This window comes from Opisthocomus hoazin, chromosome 3 (assembly GCF_030867145.1).
Source record: "Opisthocomus hoazin isolate bOpiHoa1 chromosome 3, bOpiHoa1.hap1, whole genome shotgun sequence".
Taxonomy (NCBI): Eukaryota; Metazoa; Chordata; class Aves; order Opisthocomiformes; family Opisthocomidae; genus Opisthocomus; species Opisthocomus hoazin.
Genome location: NC_134416.1, coordinates 55,504,564 through 55,520,903, shown reverse-complemented (window position 1 = coordinate 55,520,903; position 16,340 = coordinate 55,504,564). Strand labels below are relative to the sequence as shown.

General features: G+C 40.9%; 1 protein-coding gene across 16 annotated transcripts in view; it reads left to right on the top strand.

Annotated features, from left to right (window-relative positions):
* The window catches only part of GREB1L (GREB1 like retinoic acid receptor coactivator), a 149,256-nt gene that overhangs the window by 102,677 nt on the left and 30,239 nt on the right, over window positions 1-16,340 (top strand). For all 16 annotated transcript variants that reach the window (XM_075416362.1, XM_075416366.1, XM_075416361.1 and 13 more), the window contains 7 exons: window positions 81-218; window positions 555-674; window positions 2,268-2,405; window positions 4,187-4,372; window positions 12,102-12,428; window positions 13,316-13,444; window positions 14,031-14,165. In XM_075416362.1, the coding sequence (XP_075272477.1) occupies window positions 81-218; window positions 555-674; window positions 2,268-2,405; window positions 4,187-4,372; window positions 12,102-12,428; window positions 13,316-13,444; window positions 14,031-14,165 (1,173 nt within the window). The remainder of the gene's footprint in view (window positions 1-80; window positions 219-554; window positions 675-2,267; window positions 2,406-4,186; window positions 4,373-12,101; window positions 12,429-13,315; window positions 13,445-14,030; window positions 14,166-16,340) is intronic.

Here is a 16,340-nt window from a genome sequence, read left to right as displayed (position 1 = left end):
TCTGCATGCGGCCCTATTATTTTGTTTGTTTGTTTTCAAGATTGTCTCAAGCCATACACTCTGTATTTTATTATACTCAGCTCCTCTTTCACTGCGTGCCACTGATGTTGCTAATGGAAACGCTAATGGAGGAAGAAATAATGTATTGAGTTCTACAGTCTCGCGGCCAATGCCTCACTCGACATCTCCAAGTCCTGGCTGTGCAGCTGGAGACCAAGGTAAAGAAAACCTCTCTGTGCTTTTATTTTAAGCTGCACTGCTGTTGAGCCTGAAAGTCATGATTTTGTTGTTCTTCCCATCATAGCTGTTTCTGCAATTCACGCTTTACATATCCATTTGGTTTTTGGTATGACCAGTAACGATAATGCTGTTCTTTTTAATGCAGGTAACAACATTTTTCACATAATAGTCTGGCTTTGTGTAAATGTAGGTGTAAACCTCTGGCACTCTGTGGTGTGATACCAACTCAACACCAACGTGAAATGGAAATGTGGGCTGGAATCCAGTCATTTGGGAAGTTGGGGTTTAGAATTAGTTTCTGCTTTCCTTCTCAGCATCAATGTCCAGTTCTGGACCACCAAAGAAACGTCACCGGGGATGGTCTCCTGGGTCCCCAGTCCCTCCTCCTGGTTTAGCGGTACCTGTTCCTACAGTTCGGCCTTCGGCAAGAACAGGTAACAACTTCATTTGTACAGATTTCATTTGTAAAAAGCTGTTCTGAGCCAGACCAAAGCAAAAATGTTGGGGGAGAGAGAGGAAGGGAAGATATGAATAATATTAGTAAAAATCCAAAGCTGTCGAAGTCCCCCAGATGTAACGTAGTTCTTACAAAATTGTGCAGGTATATGGATATATGAACATATTTGAAGGATTTACGTTAGCCTTCACCTAGAGTGTTGTGTCTTGGTCTGGTGTGGCATGCTACAGAAACAGTAGACTCAGTTCCTGCACAGGAAAGAGGGCTTTATATAATTTTGGCCGAACAAAGGGCACTGATGTCCACTAGTTTATCTTCAGTTAAAGGCATAAAATTTGTGAGACCGTATGTCTGTTGTGCATGGAAAAAGCTAGAAGAGGGATAGGCAACTCAATGATATGAAATAGAGGATTAACTATGAGTATGTGTGAATACTTGTCAATATGCAGGTAGGTACCTACCTCTTTAGACATAGCTATCAGCTGTTCACTATTTAAGCACTTTTCAGTTGTGGGATTCAGAATACTCTGCAGAGGGGAATAAGCAAGTACTTATTCCTGTCTCTATAGAGTGGGAGAATAAAATACAAGGGAGAAAAAAACCCATTTGTCAACATGCCCAATGTATTTTTAACTCTGCGTTGAAGGGCTTGGTTTTGAGATATTTTGGAATTGATTGTCAGAGATACTCATCGTAGGAAGAAGAGTTACATGATAGAGCAGGCTTGCACCTCAAATAAATCCCAACTTTTGTAGATTTCTAGCTTCAGAGACCTGCTGAAGATATGTGACATAAGGCAGTCTTGTCCTTTTTGTTAGGTTTGTCTCTGCAAATCTACTACCTCTGCCTGTACTCTGTTTTCCATGAGTCTTTCGTAGTATTTTTTTCTATTGGATAAGCAATTTCCACTGCTAAAACATATGCATGTACTCATGCATGCTGCCTGTGGTGCTTTTCGGCTGATGGCATTGTGTTAAAAAAATCTGTTACAAATCACTGAATGACGCCTGAGAAACTTCTGAAGTGGACTCTCATGCTGAAACCTGATTGCAGATTACAAAATTCTTGTGCTTTGTTTCTTTTTACTTGTGAAAGCTGCTCCTGCTCTTTCATGGGTAAAGCCTAATTTTTATCCTTGTAGCAACTGTCTCAGGACAGTTTTGAGATTTTGGCCTGTATTTATTTTTCTTATCTACATCTGTTCTAGGTCAGAAGTTGGAGGAGTCTCTTCCCTTGTACTGAGAGGCAGTATTGAGCAGTAGCCTCCGTCTTAGAGGTGGCCTTTTGGCTTAGTACTTGGCTTTGTTTAAAGATACATATTCAAACCTGTGTTTTCCTCTCTCATTCCCACCAACAACACAGTGGTCAGAAAAAGCTTTATTTTAGGGGTGGGGCTACAGGAGGATATAGGCTCTTAATTTAAATTACTTAAAACTATAGCAGGAAATGCAGAGAGCTTTTGAATTTTACTACAGTTCGTGATCTGCAGTAATTTTTTTCATTTGTTCGTACGGCCAAATCACAGTATGAGCCTTTAGTAATAGAAGCTTCTCTTTTCTTTATTTTATAGAGCCTCTTTTGTCAGTCCCAGTTCCTCAATCCATGTTAACTGGAATTTTACAGCCTCAACCCATCCCAGCAGGGGAGACTGTAATAGTTCCTGAAAACCTGTTGAATAACTCGGGAGTCAGACCAGTGATTCTGATAGGTAAGTCTTACTTACTGGGGAACCAAATGCTGCGTTTTGAACAAATGCATTCTACCCTAGGAGAAAGGGTTTTTTGATTTCTTTTTGTTGGTTCTGGCATTCAGTGGAGTATGAAGTCAGTTTGTCATGGATAGTTTGTTTTAGTTGCTCAACACTTAAAATTGGAAGTTAAGCCATTTCTGGAGAACCTGGTTTGCAAGCGGGTCACAGCTAGGTCAGATTTATACAAAACATCTGGCCAAACTGAAGTTTTGTACAAATAAGATTTTTGTAAAATCCCAGAATAGAAATATTTCCATGTAATGAAAATAGCTTTCCAGTGTAAACAACTTAACAAAACAAGCAAATATTCCCTGTAGCATTTATAATCCAGATCTTAAAGCCCAGGGATTCTGCATGAGAACCAGAAAATTGATTTGAACTGACTAATCAGAATTGAATCGTACTAACTTCTGGTCTTTTGTAGCCCATGTTTCTTTCAAGCAACTGAGATAATGGATGAGGCTTTTAAAGTCCACTAAGTGCATAAAGTACATGGTTAACCCTTAGAAAGACATTGCTTTTACTTTAAAAGTATGACTCATAATGCCAATATCCTTTTCAAGCTGAACTACTTGGGGATACTGTATAACAAAGGTGGGTCAGGTAGTATTGCCAAAATTTTGATGAGTGATTTTTGGACTCTTTAAATCACTTTTCAGTGCAGCATCATACAGATGGTTGTATAAAGTAGCTTCAGTATTAACAGAGCATGTCTATGAATACAGTCCATGGAATAATTTATCATTCCTGGAGAAATGGAGAAGTTCTCCAAGTCCTCACTTGTACAGATAATCCTGATACGCACAACTCCCAGAGAATTAACAGGGCTATGTATTAGTAAAACCAACCAGGATAGGGTTACACTTCTTCTGGTTTGTTTTGATTAGAATTGTTCTATAGAAACCTATTCTAAAGCTCTAGCCTGGTGCTCTAATGGTTTTCGGAGTAACACTTCCTTATTAAAGAAGAGGGTGCCTACAGTCGTCAGCTTGAGCGCAAACTGAATGCAGCCCTTAGGCTCTTGGAGAGCTGCCAGTGAAGTCCTCAGTTAGGCTAAATGCTGCTGGCCCTGAGAAGCAGTGTGCTATTAATAGCACAGAACTAGATGTACCCAAATGGATGGGTTTGGCAAAATCTGCGTGGAAATTATTTTTTTTAAACGAAAACATTTGCAAGGAAAAGAGGAGTTAACCTGTGCTCATGCGCTTTACCTTACAGAACAGCATGTTTAGTTATTGATGTTTCTTTAACCTGTTGATGAAAACAGAATGGAAATGTGGCAAAAAAGTGAAATCAGTCACAGCAATAGCACAGTGACTGAATCAATGCTAATGTGACTTATGCTGCTTTTATAATGTTAAGATCAATGTACTTGAGCTTCCATTGATTTTTTTTTTTTTTGTACACTATATTATGGAGAATCTGTATTTAAAGGTCAGGCTAAGACCCAAATAGATAATATTCTCATTTGTATTTGGATAACAATAGTTATTATCCTGCTGGTATGCAGTTATTGTTACTTTTTTCAGATCTGTGTGATCACTTGTAAAATACAGCAAAGGATCACTGGCCTACCTCATTTGTTTTGTAAGCAATTATAATGCCAAGAACAGTCACTGCTGCAGCATATTTTGCAATATAACATTAAGGAGAGGTTTGAAAATGTATACATTGTGCAAGATGTCATGAAGTGACATATATTGTGAATTTTCGGGGGTTTTTTGTTTCTTTTATCAAAGGTTATGGCACTTTACCTTATTTCTATGGAAATGTCGGTGATATTGTTGTAAGTCCCTTGCTGGTGAATTGCTACAAGATACCACAACTGGAAAACAAAGATTTGGATCTCTTGGGTTTGACCAGCAGTCAGCTGCTAAGTGTGGAGAATATGATACTTTTAACTATTCAGTATCTTGTCCAGCTAGGTAAGCAGTTTGTTGTAAGTGCTTTTTTTTATTTGTGACTGTCTTTTTTAATCCCCACCCTCTTCATGTCCATTTCAGAGCCAATTTTCTGGCTATTTTTGTGCCTGCAAGAGGTAAGTGGCTCCATCTAGTGCGTGTGACTTTGCTACTTTGTTCATCAGACTGAAGAAGTGAATTTAAAGGCTGATACTGCTTCTGCTCTCCATATGGGGATTGACCAGGTCACCTTTGTGAAAATGGATTTGCAATGCAGATAACTCATTTGCTTAGGGTATCAAACCATCAGTTATCACAGTTCTTTCTAAGGACGCTTGTTTTGTTTTATTCAGTTTTGTGACAGATGCTGGCAGATGTGTGATGGTCATCATTGTTTTGGTGACAGCACTGTTTACATGAAAACCACATTTGTTATTCAGACTAAGGCAAGTGATTCAGTGAATATCTCATTCTTGTAAATGTTTTTGAAATGGACTCTTTGCAAGTTTGAGAGCAAACCAGAAAACCGCATTTTCTTTCTTTTATTGGAGGTCCAGACGTTTTTCCTTACCTTACAGTAAAAAGCAGCAGTGTTAACAATAAGGCGCTAGAAGTTAAAGAATAATGCAGGATAGTGTTGGGAAACTTCTCAGAGCAGTCTCAGTTTTAACTTCTGTATTTGAAAAGATGCTGCTTATCATAGAGGAGTGTGAAATAACTTTTGTGAAGTGCACACTGTTTTTCCTGTACTGGGTTTCCACCAGGGCATCTGTAATACGTAACGATGGTACGAATTGTGCAAACGTTTCAAAAGAAACACTACTAGTGATAACCCTTTAGTTTGGGGAGCAGATGTGCTCTGTGCAGATTTCACCATGGGTTCTTAATGCTTTGCTCTTGTCCCTCGATGCAGTGCTGTTGCAGACAGGAAGGAGGCCATCTCCTGTGTTGTAATACTCTCCTAGTGACCTGTTTGCTTTATTTGTCATTCTTTGCCTTAGTAGTCCTTTGGATTGCCATGTTAGAACCAATGGAGGGTTTTCTTTATTTTTTTATGGGCTGAATGTTTTTCTGTTGCCCTTCTCTCAGTAGGCTTAAATTTGTTATTTGAGGTTTTCATCTTCACTGGAAAGTTCGTAGAGTCTGCATATTAAAACCAGCTGCTTGACACAGTTCTGGATTGGTAGAGGCAGCTTGCAAATTTCCTTCAGAGAAACATGTAGCCAGCTGATACAGCATTGCCGATTAAAAAGAAACTATTTATTGAAACTTATCGAGTCAGTGAACCACAGTCCATGAGAAAATCCAAATGCAGCAAGTCTCGGCTTGCTGCAAACTAGAGTGGGCTTTGTGCAGAGCTTCTGGAGCTGAGCTGTGTCTAGTGAGCACCATAAAGAAGTTCCCTTATTAGCAGGTGTTTAGTTTGGCTTTTGTTCTTAGCCGTGCAAAACTGAATAGTTTTCCATTTGGCCTTGTGTGAAGATGGGCGCCAGCACTGTAAGATGAAAGAGCCTAATGAGGAGAAAAGCAAAAACATTCTGCAGAGCATGGGGATCAAAACATGTTGCTATTTTGAATATTGAGACAAACTTAAAACTTTTGGAATTGTGACAGTTGCACTCAGCTGTAGCCTTTATCCCATTTTGTAAAATCAAAGCAGATTAGAGAAGATTGGAGGGCAGCCAGCCTCAGAAGTTTTTGACAATGAGAAGAGACAAATACACACATAAATTAACAGTTTATTCATGTGAGCCTCTTTTCTTTTCTTGAGAAAGTAGGACTAAATGTTGTTCTTTATTCCAAAGTATATTGCAAAAGAGTAAGATAAAGGCAAAGATAAAAAGCAGACAGAAGAATGAAATAGATACTGAGTCTTGCCTAATTTTTTCAGATCTCACTGTTTGTACAAAATATGTTTGCAGATGACTGTGATCACAGATATGAAGAATACTATTTATGAAAGTGCTCCTTTTTTAAGAAAAGATGTATCTGATAATTCCTTTCAGTTTTCCTGTAAGATTATGACAACATTATTAATTGTATGATAATGCTGTAGTGTTTTCAGAAATAAGCTGAGCAATCTCACAATGATATTACAGATCAAAGCAAACAAAATAAGTGCATTTCTGAGGCTTTAATTTTAAACCTGTTGCCTAGAGGCGTGCCAGGGACACTGCAGCACAGTCAAAGTCTTGCAGAGATGATCTGGGAGCTCCTGAGGTAGTGGGAGCCAACAAGGAAGCTTCTGTGAAACACCCGAAGGGAAGCAAGGGGTGTTCCTCTGTGAAGGTGACACGGCCAACAGCCCAGATGAAGTGCCTCTACATGAACACATGCAGCATGGGAAATACACAGGAAGAGCTGGAACTACCATGCTGCTAGAAAGCTACAATCTGTTTGCCCTTACTGAAACTTGGTGGGATGAATCCCATGACTGGAGCGTGGCTGTTGATGGCTACAGGCTGTTCAGAAGGGACAGGTGGGGAAAGAGCGGTGGTGGCATTGCCTCCTACATCAAGAAATCAATACAGTGAAGAGCTGTCCCTGAAGAATAGTCACGAGCAGGTCAAAAGCCAATGGGTAAGACTCAGAGACAGAAGCAATAAAGGGAACCTGGTTGTGGGTGTCTACTACAGGCTGACTGATCAAGGGGAGGCTACTGACAAAGCCTTCTTCCTCCAGCTCCAGGAGGCTTCATGCTTGCAGTCTCTTGTCCTGCCTGGGGACTTCAACCACCTCGACATCTGCTGGAAAAGCAGCATGGTGAGCTGTAGGCAGTCCAGGAGATTCCTAGAATGCATTGAGGACAACTTTTTAAGCCAGGTAATTGACACCCCTACCTGAGGGGATGCAATACTGGACCTGATGCTCACCAGTGCAAGTGAGGTCATCGGTGGTGTGAAGACTGAAGGCAGCCTGGGCTGCAGTGATCATGCATTGGTGGAATTCACTGTCCTGAGGGATATGGGAAAGGTGAGGAGTATAGTCAGAACCCTAAATTTTAGGAAAGCCAACTTCCAGCTCTTCAAGGAGTTAGTCAGTAGGACTCCCCTGAGAAATGATCCTCAGGAACAGGGGGGCAGAACAGAGCTGGTACATCTTTAAGGACACTTTCCATAGAGCACAGGAGCTCTCAGTCCCCAGGTGTAAGAAATCAGGTAAGGAAGGGAAAAGACTGGCATGGCTGAGTCGAGACCTGTTGGTCAAACTAAAGGACAAGAGGGACCTGCACAGGCAGTGGAAGCAGGGACAGGTATCTTGGGAAGAGTATAGGGATGCTGCCTGGTTGTGTAGGGATGGGGTCAGGAGGGCCAAGGCGCAGCTGGAGCTGAACTTGGCAAGGGATGCAAAGAATAACAAGAAGGGCTTCTACAGGTATGTCAGCCAGAAAAGGAAGGTTGAAGAAAGTGTACCCCGCCCCATGAGCAAGAATGGCAACCTCGTATCAACAGATGAGGAGAAGGCTCAACAACTTTTTTGCCTCAGTCTTCACTGGCAACCTCGCTCCTCACCCGTCCCCAGTTGATGGGCTGCAAGATGGGGACCAGAGGGGCAAAGCCCCTCCCACTGTCATGGAAGGCCAGGTTCGGGACCACCTGAGGAACCTGAACATACAGAAGTCTATGGACCTGACGAGAAGCATCTCAGAGTCCTGAGGGAATTGGCTGATGTCATTGCCAGGCCACTTTGTGTGATATTTGAAAAGTCGTGGCAGTCAGGTGAAGTCCCTGGGGACTAGAAGAAGTGAAACATTGTGCCCCTTTTTAAAAAGGGTAGGAAGGAGGACCCTGGGAACTACTGACCTGTCAGCATCACCTCTGTTCCTGGGAACATCATGGAACGGATCCTCCTAGAAGCTGTGCTAAGGCACATGGAGGACAGGGAGGTGATTCAAGACAGCCATTGTGGCTTCACCAAAGGCAAGTCCTGCCTGACCAACGTGCTGGCTCTCTGTGATGGCGTGACTAGATCAGTGGACAAGGGAAGAGCTGCGGATGTTCTCAATCTGGACTTCTGTAAAGCCTTTGACACAGTCCCTCGCAACATCCTTCTCTCTAAATTGGAGAAATACGAATTTGATGGGTGGACTGTTCGGTGGCTAAGGAATTGGTTGGAAGGTTGCATCCAGAGGGTAGTGGTCAATGGCTGGATGTCCAAATGGACACCGGTGACAAGTGGTGTCCCTCAGGGGTCCATAGTGGGACAGGTGGTGTTTAACATTTTCATCAATGACTTAGCGAGATCAAGTGCGCCCTCAGAAAGTCTGCAGATGGCACCAAGCTGAGTGATGCAGTTGACATGCCAGAAGGACAGGATGCCATCCAGAGGGACCTGGACAAGCTCAAGAAGTAGGCCCATGAGAACCTTGTGAGGTTCAACAAGGCCAAGTGCAAGGTCCTGCATCTGGGTCAGGGCAATCCCCGCTATCAATACAGGCTGGGAGATGAAGGGCTTGAGAGCAGCCCTGCTGAGAAGGACTTGGGGGTACTGGTGGATGAAAAGCTGGACATGAGCCACCAGTGTGCACTAGCAGCCCAGAAGGCCAGCCGTATCCTGGCCTGCATCAAGAGAAGCATGGCCAACAGGTCAAAGGAGGTGATTCTGCCCCTCTACTCTGCTCTGCTGACACCCCACCTGGAGTCCTGCATCCAGCTCTGGAGCCCCCAGCACAGGAAAGACATGGACCTACTGGAGCGGGTCCAGAAGATGCCACAAAAATGCTCAGAGGAATGGAACACGTCAGAGGAATGGAACATGTCTCCCCTAAGGAAAGACTGAGAGAGTTGGGGCTGTTCAGCCTGGAGAAGAGAAGGCTGTGGGGAGACCTTATAGCAGCCTTTCAGTATCTGAAGGGGGCTTATAGGAAAGATGGGGAAAATATTTTCAGCAGGGCTTGTTGCAATAGGACAAGGAGCAGTGGCTTTAAACTAAGGAAGGGTAGATTTAAACTAGATATAAGGAAGACATTTTTTACAGTGAGGGTGGTGAAACACTGGTGCAGATGGCCCAGAGAAGTAGCGGAGGCTCCATCCCTGGAAACATTCAAGATCAGGTTGGACGGGGCTCTGAGCAGCCTGATCTAATTGAAGATGTCCCTGCTCATTGCAGGGGGGTTGGGTAGATGAACTCTAAAGGTCCCTCCCAACCCAAAGCATTCTATCCTTCTATGATTCTATGAAGACTATACACAGTTAAAGCTGTGATTGTGAGCCATAGCATTGCTATAAATAAGTTCCACTGACAGTGATAGAGGAACAATTAAAAAAAGATGAAGAGGTGTGTTTTGATTTCAGTGGTTTTTTTACAGTCTGTCTCCTGTACCTATTCACATTTCACGTTTGTTATCTTTGGCAATGTTCTTCATGAACTATTCTCGAGCTTTGTTTTTATACCTCAAAATGCCCATATTTGCAGTATGGGTTACATTCTATCATTTGTAGTCGTCTCCTTTTTACTATCACAGTGGTGTTTCTACAAACACAATGTCATCCTACACAGTGCTAAAGTCTGTGTTTTGGTTTTTCAGCTGTAGGAGATTTCTGGACCCTCTGTTGACTCCCTGGCTAGAATTATAATATCATTCTCCATTCTCTCTTGTTGTGGTACATTTGAATTGCTTTGACTGTGTGTATGCCGTGACACCCAGAGGTGTTTTGTAGCTTCAGTAGCTGAATTCGTATCCAGACTCAAGGCAGGAACAAGCCTCTGTCTTCAGTGGAAGGGATATTCAGACACTCAAAGCAAGAGATTATTCCAGCAATTGTTCTGGTTGTAGAAGGTTGGAGGAGTAGTTCTCAGTGGGACGCACTGTGAAGTGTGTCTACCCAGAAACAGATGGCATTTGAATACATTGTCTTAAACTGTAGGTGCTTTTGGAAGCATAACTGTGTTAATAAGGTCTTTTTCAGATATTAATATTTTATGGTATTATTTGGTTTGCAGTTTTGTTCTCTGAAGTCAAGAACATCCTATGCTTACTCACTTCTGTAAAGAAGCTTCCAAATATTCTTTTAACCTTGACAGATTCCTGTATATGTATTTATGAAACTGTTCACAATCGAAATCAGTATCTATCTTTTTGTCTTCCATCTCATCTGATACTAGTTCCATTACTTTTCTGGACAGTTGTGTAGAAAGACCGCTATGAGCCAAGTGTGGTATTAAACACTTCACTAATTTAAAAAGATTTCTTTATCAGTGCCTTTCTGATAACTATTTTTTAAGGTTTTTCTCTTATAAATTATCTGAATGAAGTTCTGTGTGTTCTCATACAGATGTCTTTCCATCAGTACAATTATTTTTGTTTTCTTGGATTCATGATGTCCCCTGTGTCTAGAGCCTGTCTCTTAAGTAAGCTCCCTCAATCAACAAAAGCTTACTTTTGTTTCTTTTAGTATATAGCATCTCTTTTGTTGTGGATAGAGTTTACTTCTGCAGAAGAAGATCTGTCTCTGTGTCAAGAAATGTCTGCTTTTTCTGTTTCAATATCTTCAAAGGTCTAGAATGTGTGATGCTTTCTTAGAAGGAAAAGAAAATATATTAAAAAAAAAAAAAGAACTATAAAGAGAGAATTATGCCCACGCTGTGTTAAATTAGACTCATCAGAACTTTTTGGTTTGCATCAAAAATGAAAACAGCCTTGCATTTACAAGTCTGTAGTTGTCCTACCATCCTATTATTATTGGGTGGTGACACTCTCCATATGTTACTTCTCAAAAAGGCAAAATGACAGCAAGTGGCAGTTTGTACAGATTCTGTACTATAGGTTATTTACCCACTCCGTGCCCTGCTTCTCACATGACTTTTCTGTGCCCTTTTTTTTGCTGCTTGCTTTGCTTGTTGTCTTTGTCCCTAAAAGAAAACATAAAACTAAACCCAACATTTTGCCTATCTCTGGTATTTAAGCCCCCCACTTTTTGTCATTGAGAAGCAAGTGGCTGAAGTATGAAGCTGTCTCCTTTGGCACTGACATGAGATCTTGGCTATTTAAGTTACTGTTACTTGTTACTCTGCATTCATGAATATTTATATCTGTTCCTGAGTATTACATTTAAACAAATCTTACTGAGCAAAATATTAATTGAAGCCGAGTTTAGTGGACTGATGCTAAGACAGGATAGCTTATAGTTCTGTTGTCCTATTCAAGTTCACAATACAGTTTACAAAGTCTGGAGAATGTAGATCTAAAGTTGCATATACCTCTTAATGTTAGAAGCTTGAAGATTTGCTAAATTAATCTAATTTAATGAAAGTAAGAAAAGAGGTTAAACATATTTATTTACATGCTTGCTTAGTTCACTAGTATGCAGCATGAGAAAAAGCAAAATGAAGACCACTTGACAGGCTTTCTCATACTGCATGGCTGTGATTAGACTGCAAGGATAAGCCTTTGGGTTTTCTGCTATAAAAATATATGGAGGCTTCTGTTCCAGACAAAAGGCACATTTTTTCCCACTCTTTGTTTTTCCCACCAGTTTCTGAAGGCAGAAAAGCTAGAAGTGAGGTGGAATACCTCACTGTTGGAAGAAAAAAAAAAAAAGGAGATGGTGGGGGCAAGAGGCAAGAGGCTTCTAATATAAAAAAGTAAGAATGTGACATGTGGGTAGATAGCCACTGAGTAACGAGTGGGTGTTGTAAATGTAAAAAATATGGCGAAGGAGCTTGTCAGATCAAGACAGACATGTGATTATTCCTAGTTCAATAACATTTTGATATGAGATACTGTTCTTTTGTTTGTTTGTTTTCAATGTAGGTCCTGACCAGATACCCCTGAGGGAAGAATTTGAGCAGATCATGTTGAAAGCTATGCAGGAGTTCACTCTGAGAGAGCGATCCTTGCAAATGAGCACACAGTGTGTCTCTGTGTCACCAGGTCAACTCCCTTGGCTTGCTAGGTTAATTGCTAGTGTGTCCCGAGACCTTGTGCATGTGGTTGTTACCCAGAATTCACTGGCAGAGGGCATCTCGGAGACCTTGAGGTCTCTCAATGAAATGAAACATCAGCAAAAGCTACCAGATTATGTTGTTGCCATTTGTGCATCAAAGATAAGAGGAAATGAATTCTGTGTAGTAGTCCTAGGTGAGTATATTTGCAGTACGCTTCAAATACCAATGCAATTTTGCTGAATTAATTTTCTCAAGTCGTTGTTCCAGCTTTTAAATCCCTTTTGTTCTTTTTATTCTCCTTTGTATTGTTACACTGTAATGTCACAGTTTACTATTCCTCCATGAAGACTTGGACTACTGATGTCCATGAGGATCTAGAAAAATAGCTGTATGCTAGTCATTATCACTCCTTGAGAGGCCTGAAACTTTATTGTTTGTGTGGATACCTTAGAAAGTATCTTGAAGTGACCCCATGACAAAATAGTCAGTTTGTCTTTCTCTGTTTTGTGTGCAACAGCTGTGCTGTTACGCGTGGCAATATTGGATTGACCACAGTCTTCTGCAGACCACTGTAAAACAGAACATGCTTTTTATCCTTCTTACTATGTCAATTTTCATGTTGAGTTTTAAATTCCACATTGATGACTGGCTGTGATGTTTGTGTGTGCGTGAGTGTGTCTAGATGGAAATGAATTTTGACTAGTCATCTTTTCTTTGCATCCTCCAGATAAATCGGTAATGTCAATGTTTTACTTTTTTCATACTAGGGATAGTTACTTTTTCATTTTTAACCAGGATCCTCCGTTCCATCTAAGGTACAAATACTTATTTTGCATATCACTTGTCAACCAAGTGTGCAAAACTGCAGGCAACAGCTTGCAAAGGGTGTGCTAAACCAATATAACTAATTCTTCTGTCACTAGCAAAATAGACTTGAGACTCCTCTCCCAGTCTACTGGGTAAATGCAGTGGAGATCCGTGACTGAAGATCAGCGTGCCCCACACCTGTAGAAAAAAAAGGTTGTGTTGATAGTGCACTGTATTTAAGATTGCTCTTGCTTTTTCCCCCCTCTTCTCCAGGTCAGTATCAATCTAGGGCACTTGCAGAAAGCATGCTTACCACCAGTGAATTTTTAAAAGAGATCAGTTATGAGCTCATCACAGGGAAAGTTAGTTTCCTGGCATCGCATTTCAAAAATACATCTTTAGGTGAGTGATCCTAAGAAACACAAGTTCTACCCAAGACAGTAATTTCTTTAGGGTTGGTGTGTCCCCTGTTCAGCAGTCAAAGCACACGTGATCGCAGCTCTGCCCGCTCCACTGAGAGGCATTCTTTCCTTCTCTGCATTCACCGCATGTAAAAGAATGCTCATCTCCTTCCCCCGTGCACTGTGAGTTATTCGTCCTGTGGCAAAACATTTCTAATACTGTTATGCTGCTGAATGTGATGGCAGGGCACCCGTAAGTGCATGAGTCTTTAATTTATGCTTTTAGCACAGGTTTTAGAGGTTGTTTCGTAGTGTGTGTTTCTTTGTAGCCATCAGATGTCACCGCTAGCTGTAAAACCAGAGCTGAAATTATTCAGCTGTGGTTTCTTTTTTTGCAATTCATTCAACTGGCAAATCAGTAAATAAAAGACAAAAATATTCTCCCTCCCTCTCTTCCCTGTCTCTCCAGTCCATTGCCCCTTTGCGGATTCGACATCAGCTATGTGAGAACGTGTGTGTATGTACTGTTCTGCATCATTTGTCTGAAACAGCTTCCAGATAATCTGGTGTTGCTAATTCTTATCTAGGTGATGATTTGGACAAGCTGCTGGAGAAAATGCTACAGCAGCGAGGGGAAAGTGTCATTATTCCTTTTAATGGAGATGTTAGCGAGTGTGTGTCATCTCAGGAGGCAATTGCTATGGTTTCTACGCAAGAACCAGGTAATTTTTTTTTACGTACAAGACGTGAAATAAGTTTGTCAGATGCCAAAATGCGTGTGCCTCAGAAGAGTCTGAGGGCACAGCTGCAGTCAGTGTGCCAGCCTTCAAATATAAATACTGCCAGCTAAATGTAGCAATACAGCAGTCTCAGACAGAAATCTTTCAGCAACGTTTTTCCCTGTATTTTATAATTCCTAAGCTAAACTATGTGATCTTCTGTTATGCACTAGGCAGAGTAGAGATATTCCTTTGTAACGTTGGCAGTGTGGACTCATCTCACCCTTGTGCACCTCAAAAAGGAATGTAACCTTGGGCTTAAGGTAGAGGAGAACTGTGCTTTTCTTCTGATCTCCCCAGATGTCCTTCTGTTTCTTAACTTTTGATATTCCTCACTTTCCACAAGTGGTAATAATATGTACTATAGACTTGTGCTCCGAGGCTTAAACTTTTAGGGAAAGTGTTTTAAGACCTTGGACTGAAAGTACTAGGCAAGTGGAATCTATAAGTTGCTTATTTGAGACGTGTCTTATTCAGCGTAATGTGATGAGATACTTTGGTGCAAAAGATGAGCTAGGATTGCCTGTCTAAAACTGCTAATTATCATTTTCCCATTTTGGAATTCTTTCATTATTCAGAGTTTTAACCATACTTTCCTTTTCATATGACAGTAATGATAAAAGATACACTGAGCTGTTTTGAGCACTGAGATTCTTTTAGGTCTAGTATCAAAGCAAATTCAATCTCCAAGTAAAGCTTTTTCACTGTGAAAAGTATGCTCTTGATTCATGTTAGTTAGCTTAAATTAATCAGCTCAGTCTTAGATCTGAATGAAAGTGAGGTGGTTTATAGTCTCCACATGGATCAGGAGATACAATTGGGAAGGCTGCCAGGTACTTTGTCCTGGCTCCCGCAGAAGGACAAATCTTGAGCTTACTCACAACATTAATTTGAAGGCAGAATGATCTTTGGATTCTGTTATTTTTTTTGTACGTACAAATGATGTGCAGCAGTGCTTTTTTAAACCTTCATGTTTTCTCAAACAATTATTCTGAGCTAGTTTTGTCTTTAAAATATGGCCATATAGTGGTTGAAGCTACTGAGGATCTACTTGAAAAAAAAAAAAAAAGACAGGTAAGTTTCCTAGGCCATGAGAGGGACCTTTCTCCCAAAGTAGATCTACTGAAATGAACACTGAGGCAGGTTTGAGCGGGAGATAAGCACACATACCAGGTTTTCGCCCCAAATACCTTCCAATTTTCATGTAAATTGCAAGATTTTATAAAGTGGCTTATTACTTTTAAAAGCAACAATAGCTCTTGTGTATTAAATTTGCAGTAGTTTTGGATTTTTCCCTTGTTTATTAACAAATTTGCCCTAGGTAATTTTTACGATAAGCAGTCCATTAATCAGAATTTAATTTGTAGTAGAAAAACTGACATAAACAAGAACTGTAATAGCATTATAGGATTTAATTTGATAATCTGCAAGTTGAAAATATTCAGAGGCTAGTGAAACATGGATTGTTGGCCATAAAATTTACTGACATACAGGAACATGCTTTTCTTTGAGGATACATGAATGCTGTAGTACATGTCTGTAGAGAGCAAAGCTCCAGTCCCCCAGTTCTCTGCAGCTAGTGTCATATTGACATTTATTATGCTCAAATAAATCTGAGACTAAAATTTGGTTAAAAATCAAGAAACCCCCCAAGAAATAAATGCTCCCCCTTCACCCCCCAATAATTGAGATTTATTGCCAAGGTGTACTGCTCATCTTCCCTTTGCAGCGTATGCTACTGTCAGTCAGTATGTAGGCATACGGCTATCTCAGTCATGACAAAGAGTGGGGCTCCATACTTCAGAGCAGAGATGATGTACAAATGAACCCCCAGCTGACTTGCTGTCATGTTAGAGTCTTTTTGGCAGGATTATCAATGCAGGCTCGGTTTCCTCAGATTAATAGGTGTGCTGGCTCTCATGGCATTGTGGCCTGAGCACAGCACCCTTGGCACCCATGGCTGGTTCTCCCAGCAGGAGTGATGGAGGGAAGCACCTGAAGGAGAACTGCAAGTTTCAGGAGAACATTAGAGCTCTGTGTGTGTATAGATATGGTTTTTATATATGTACACGTGCACATCTTTTTTTTCTCTCTATATATGCATGCATATTATGTATG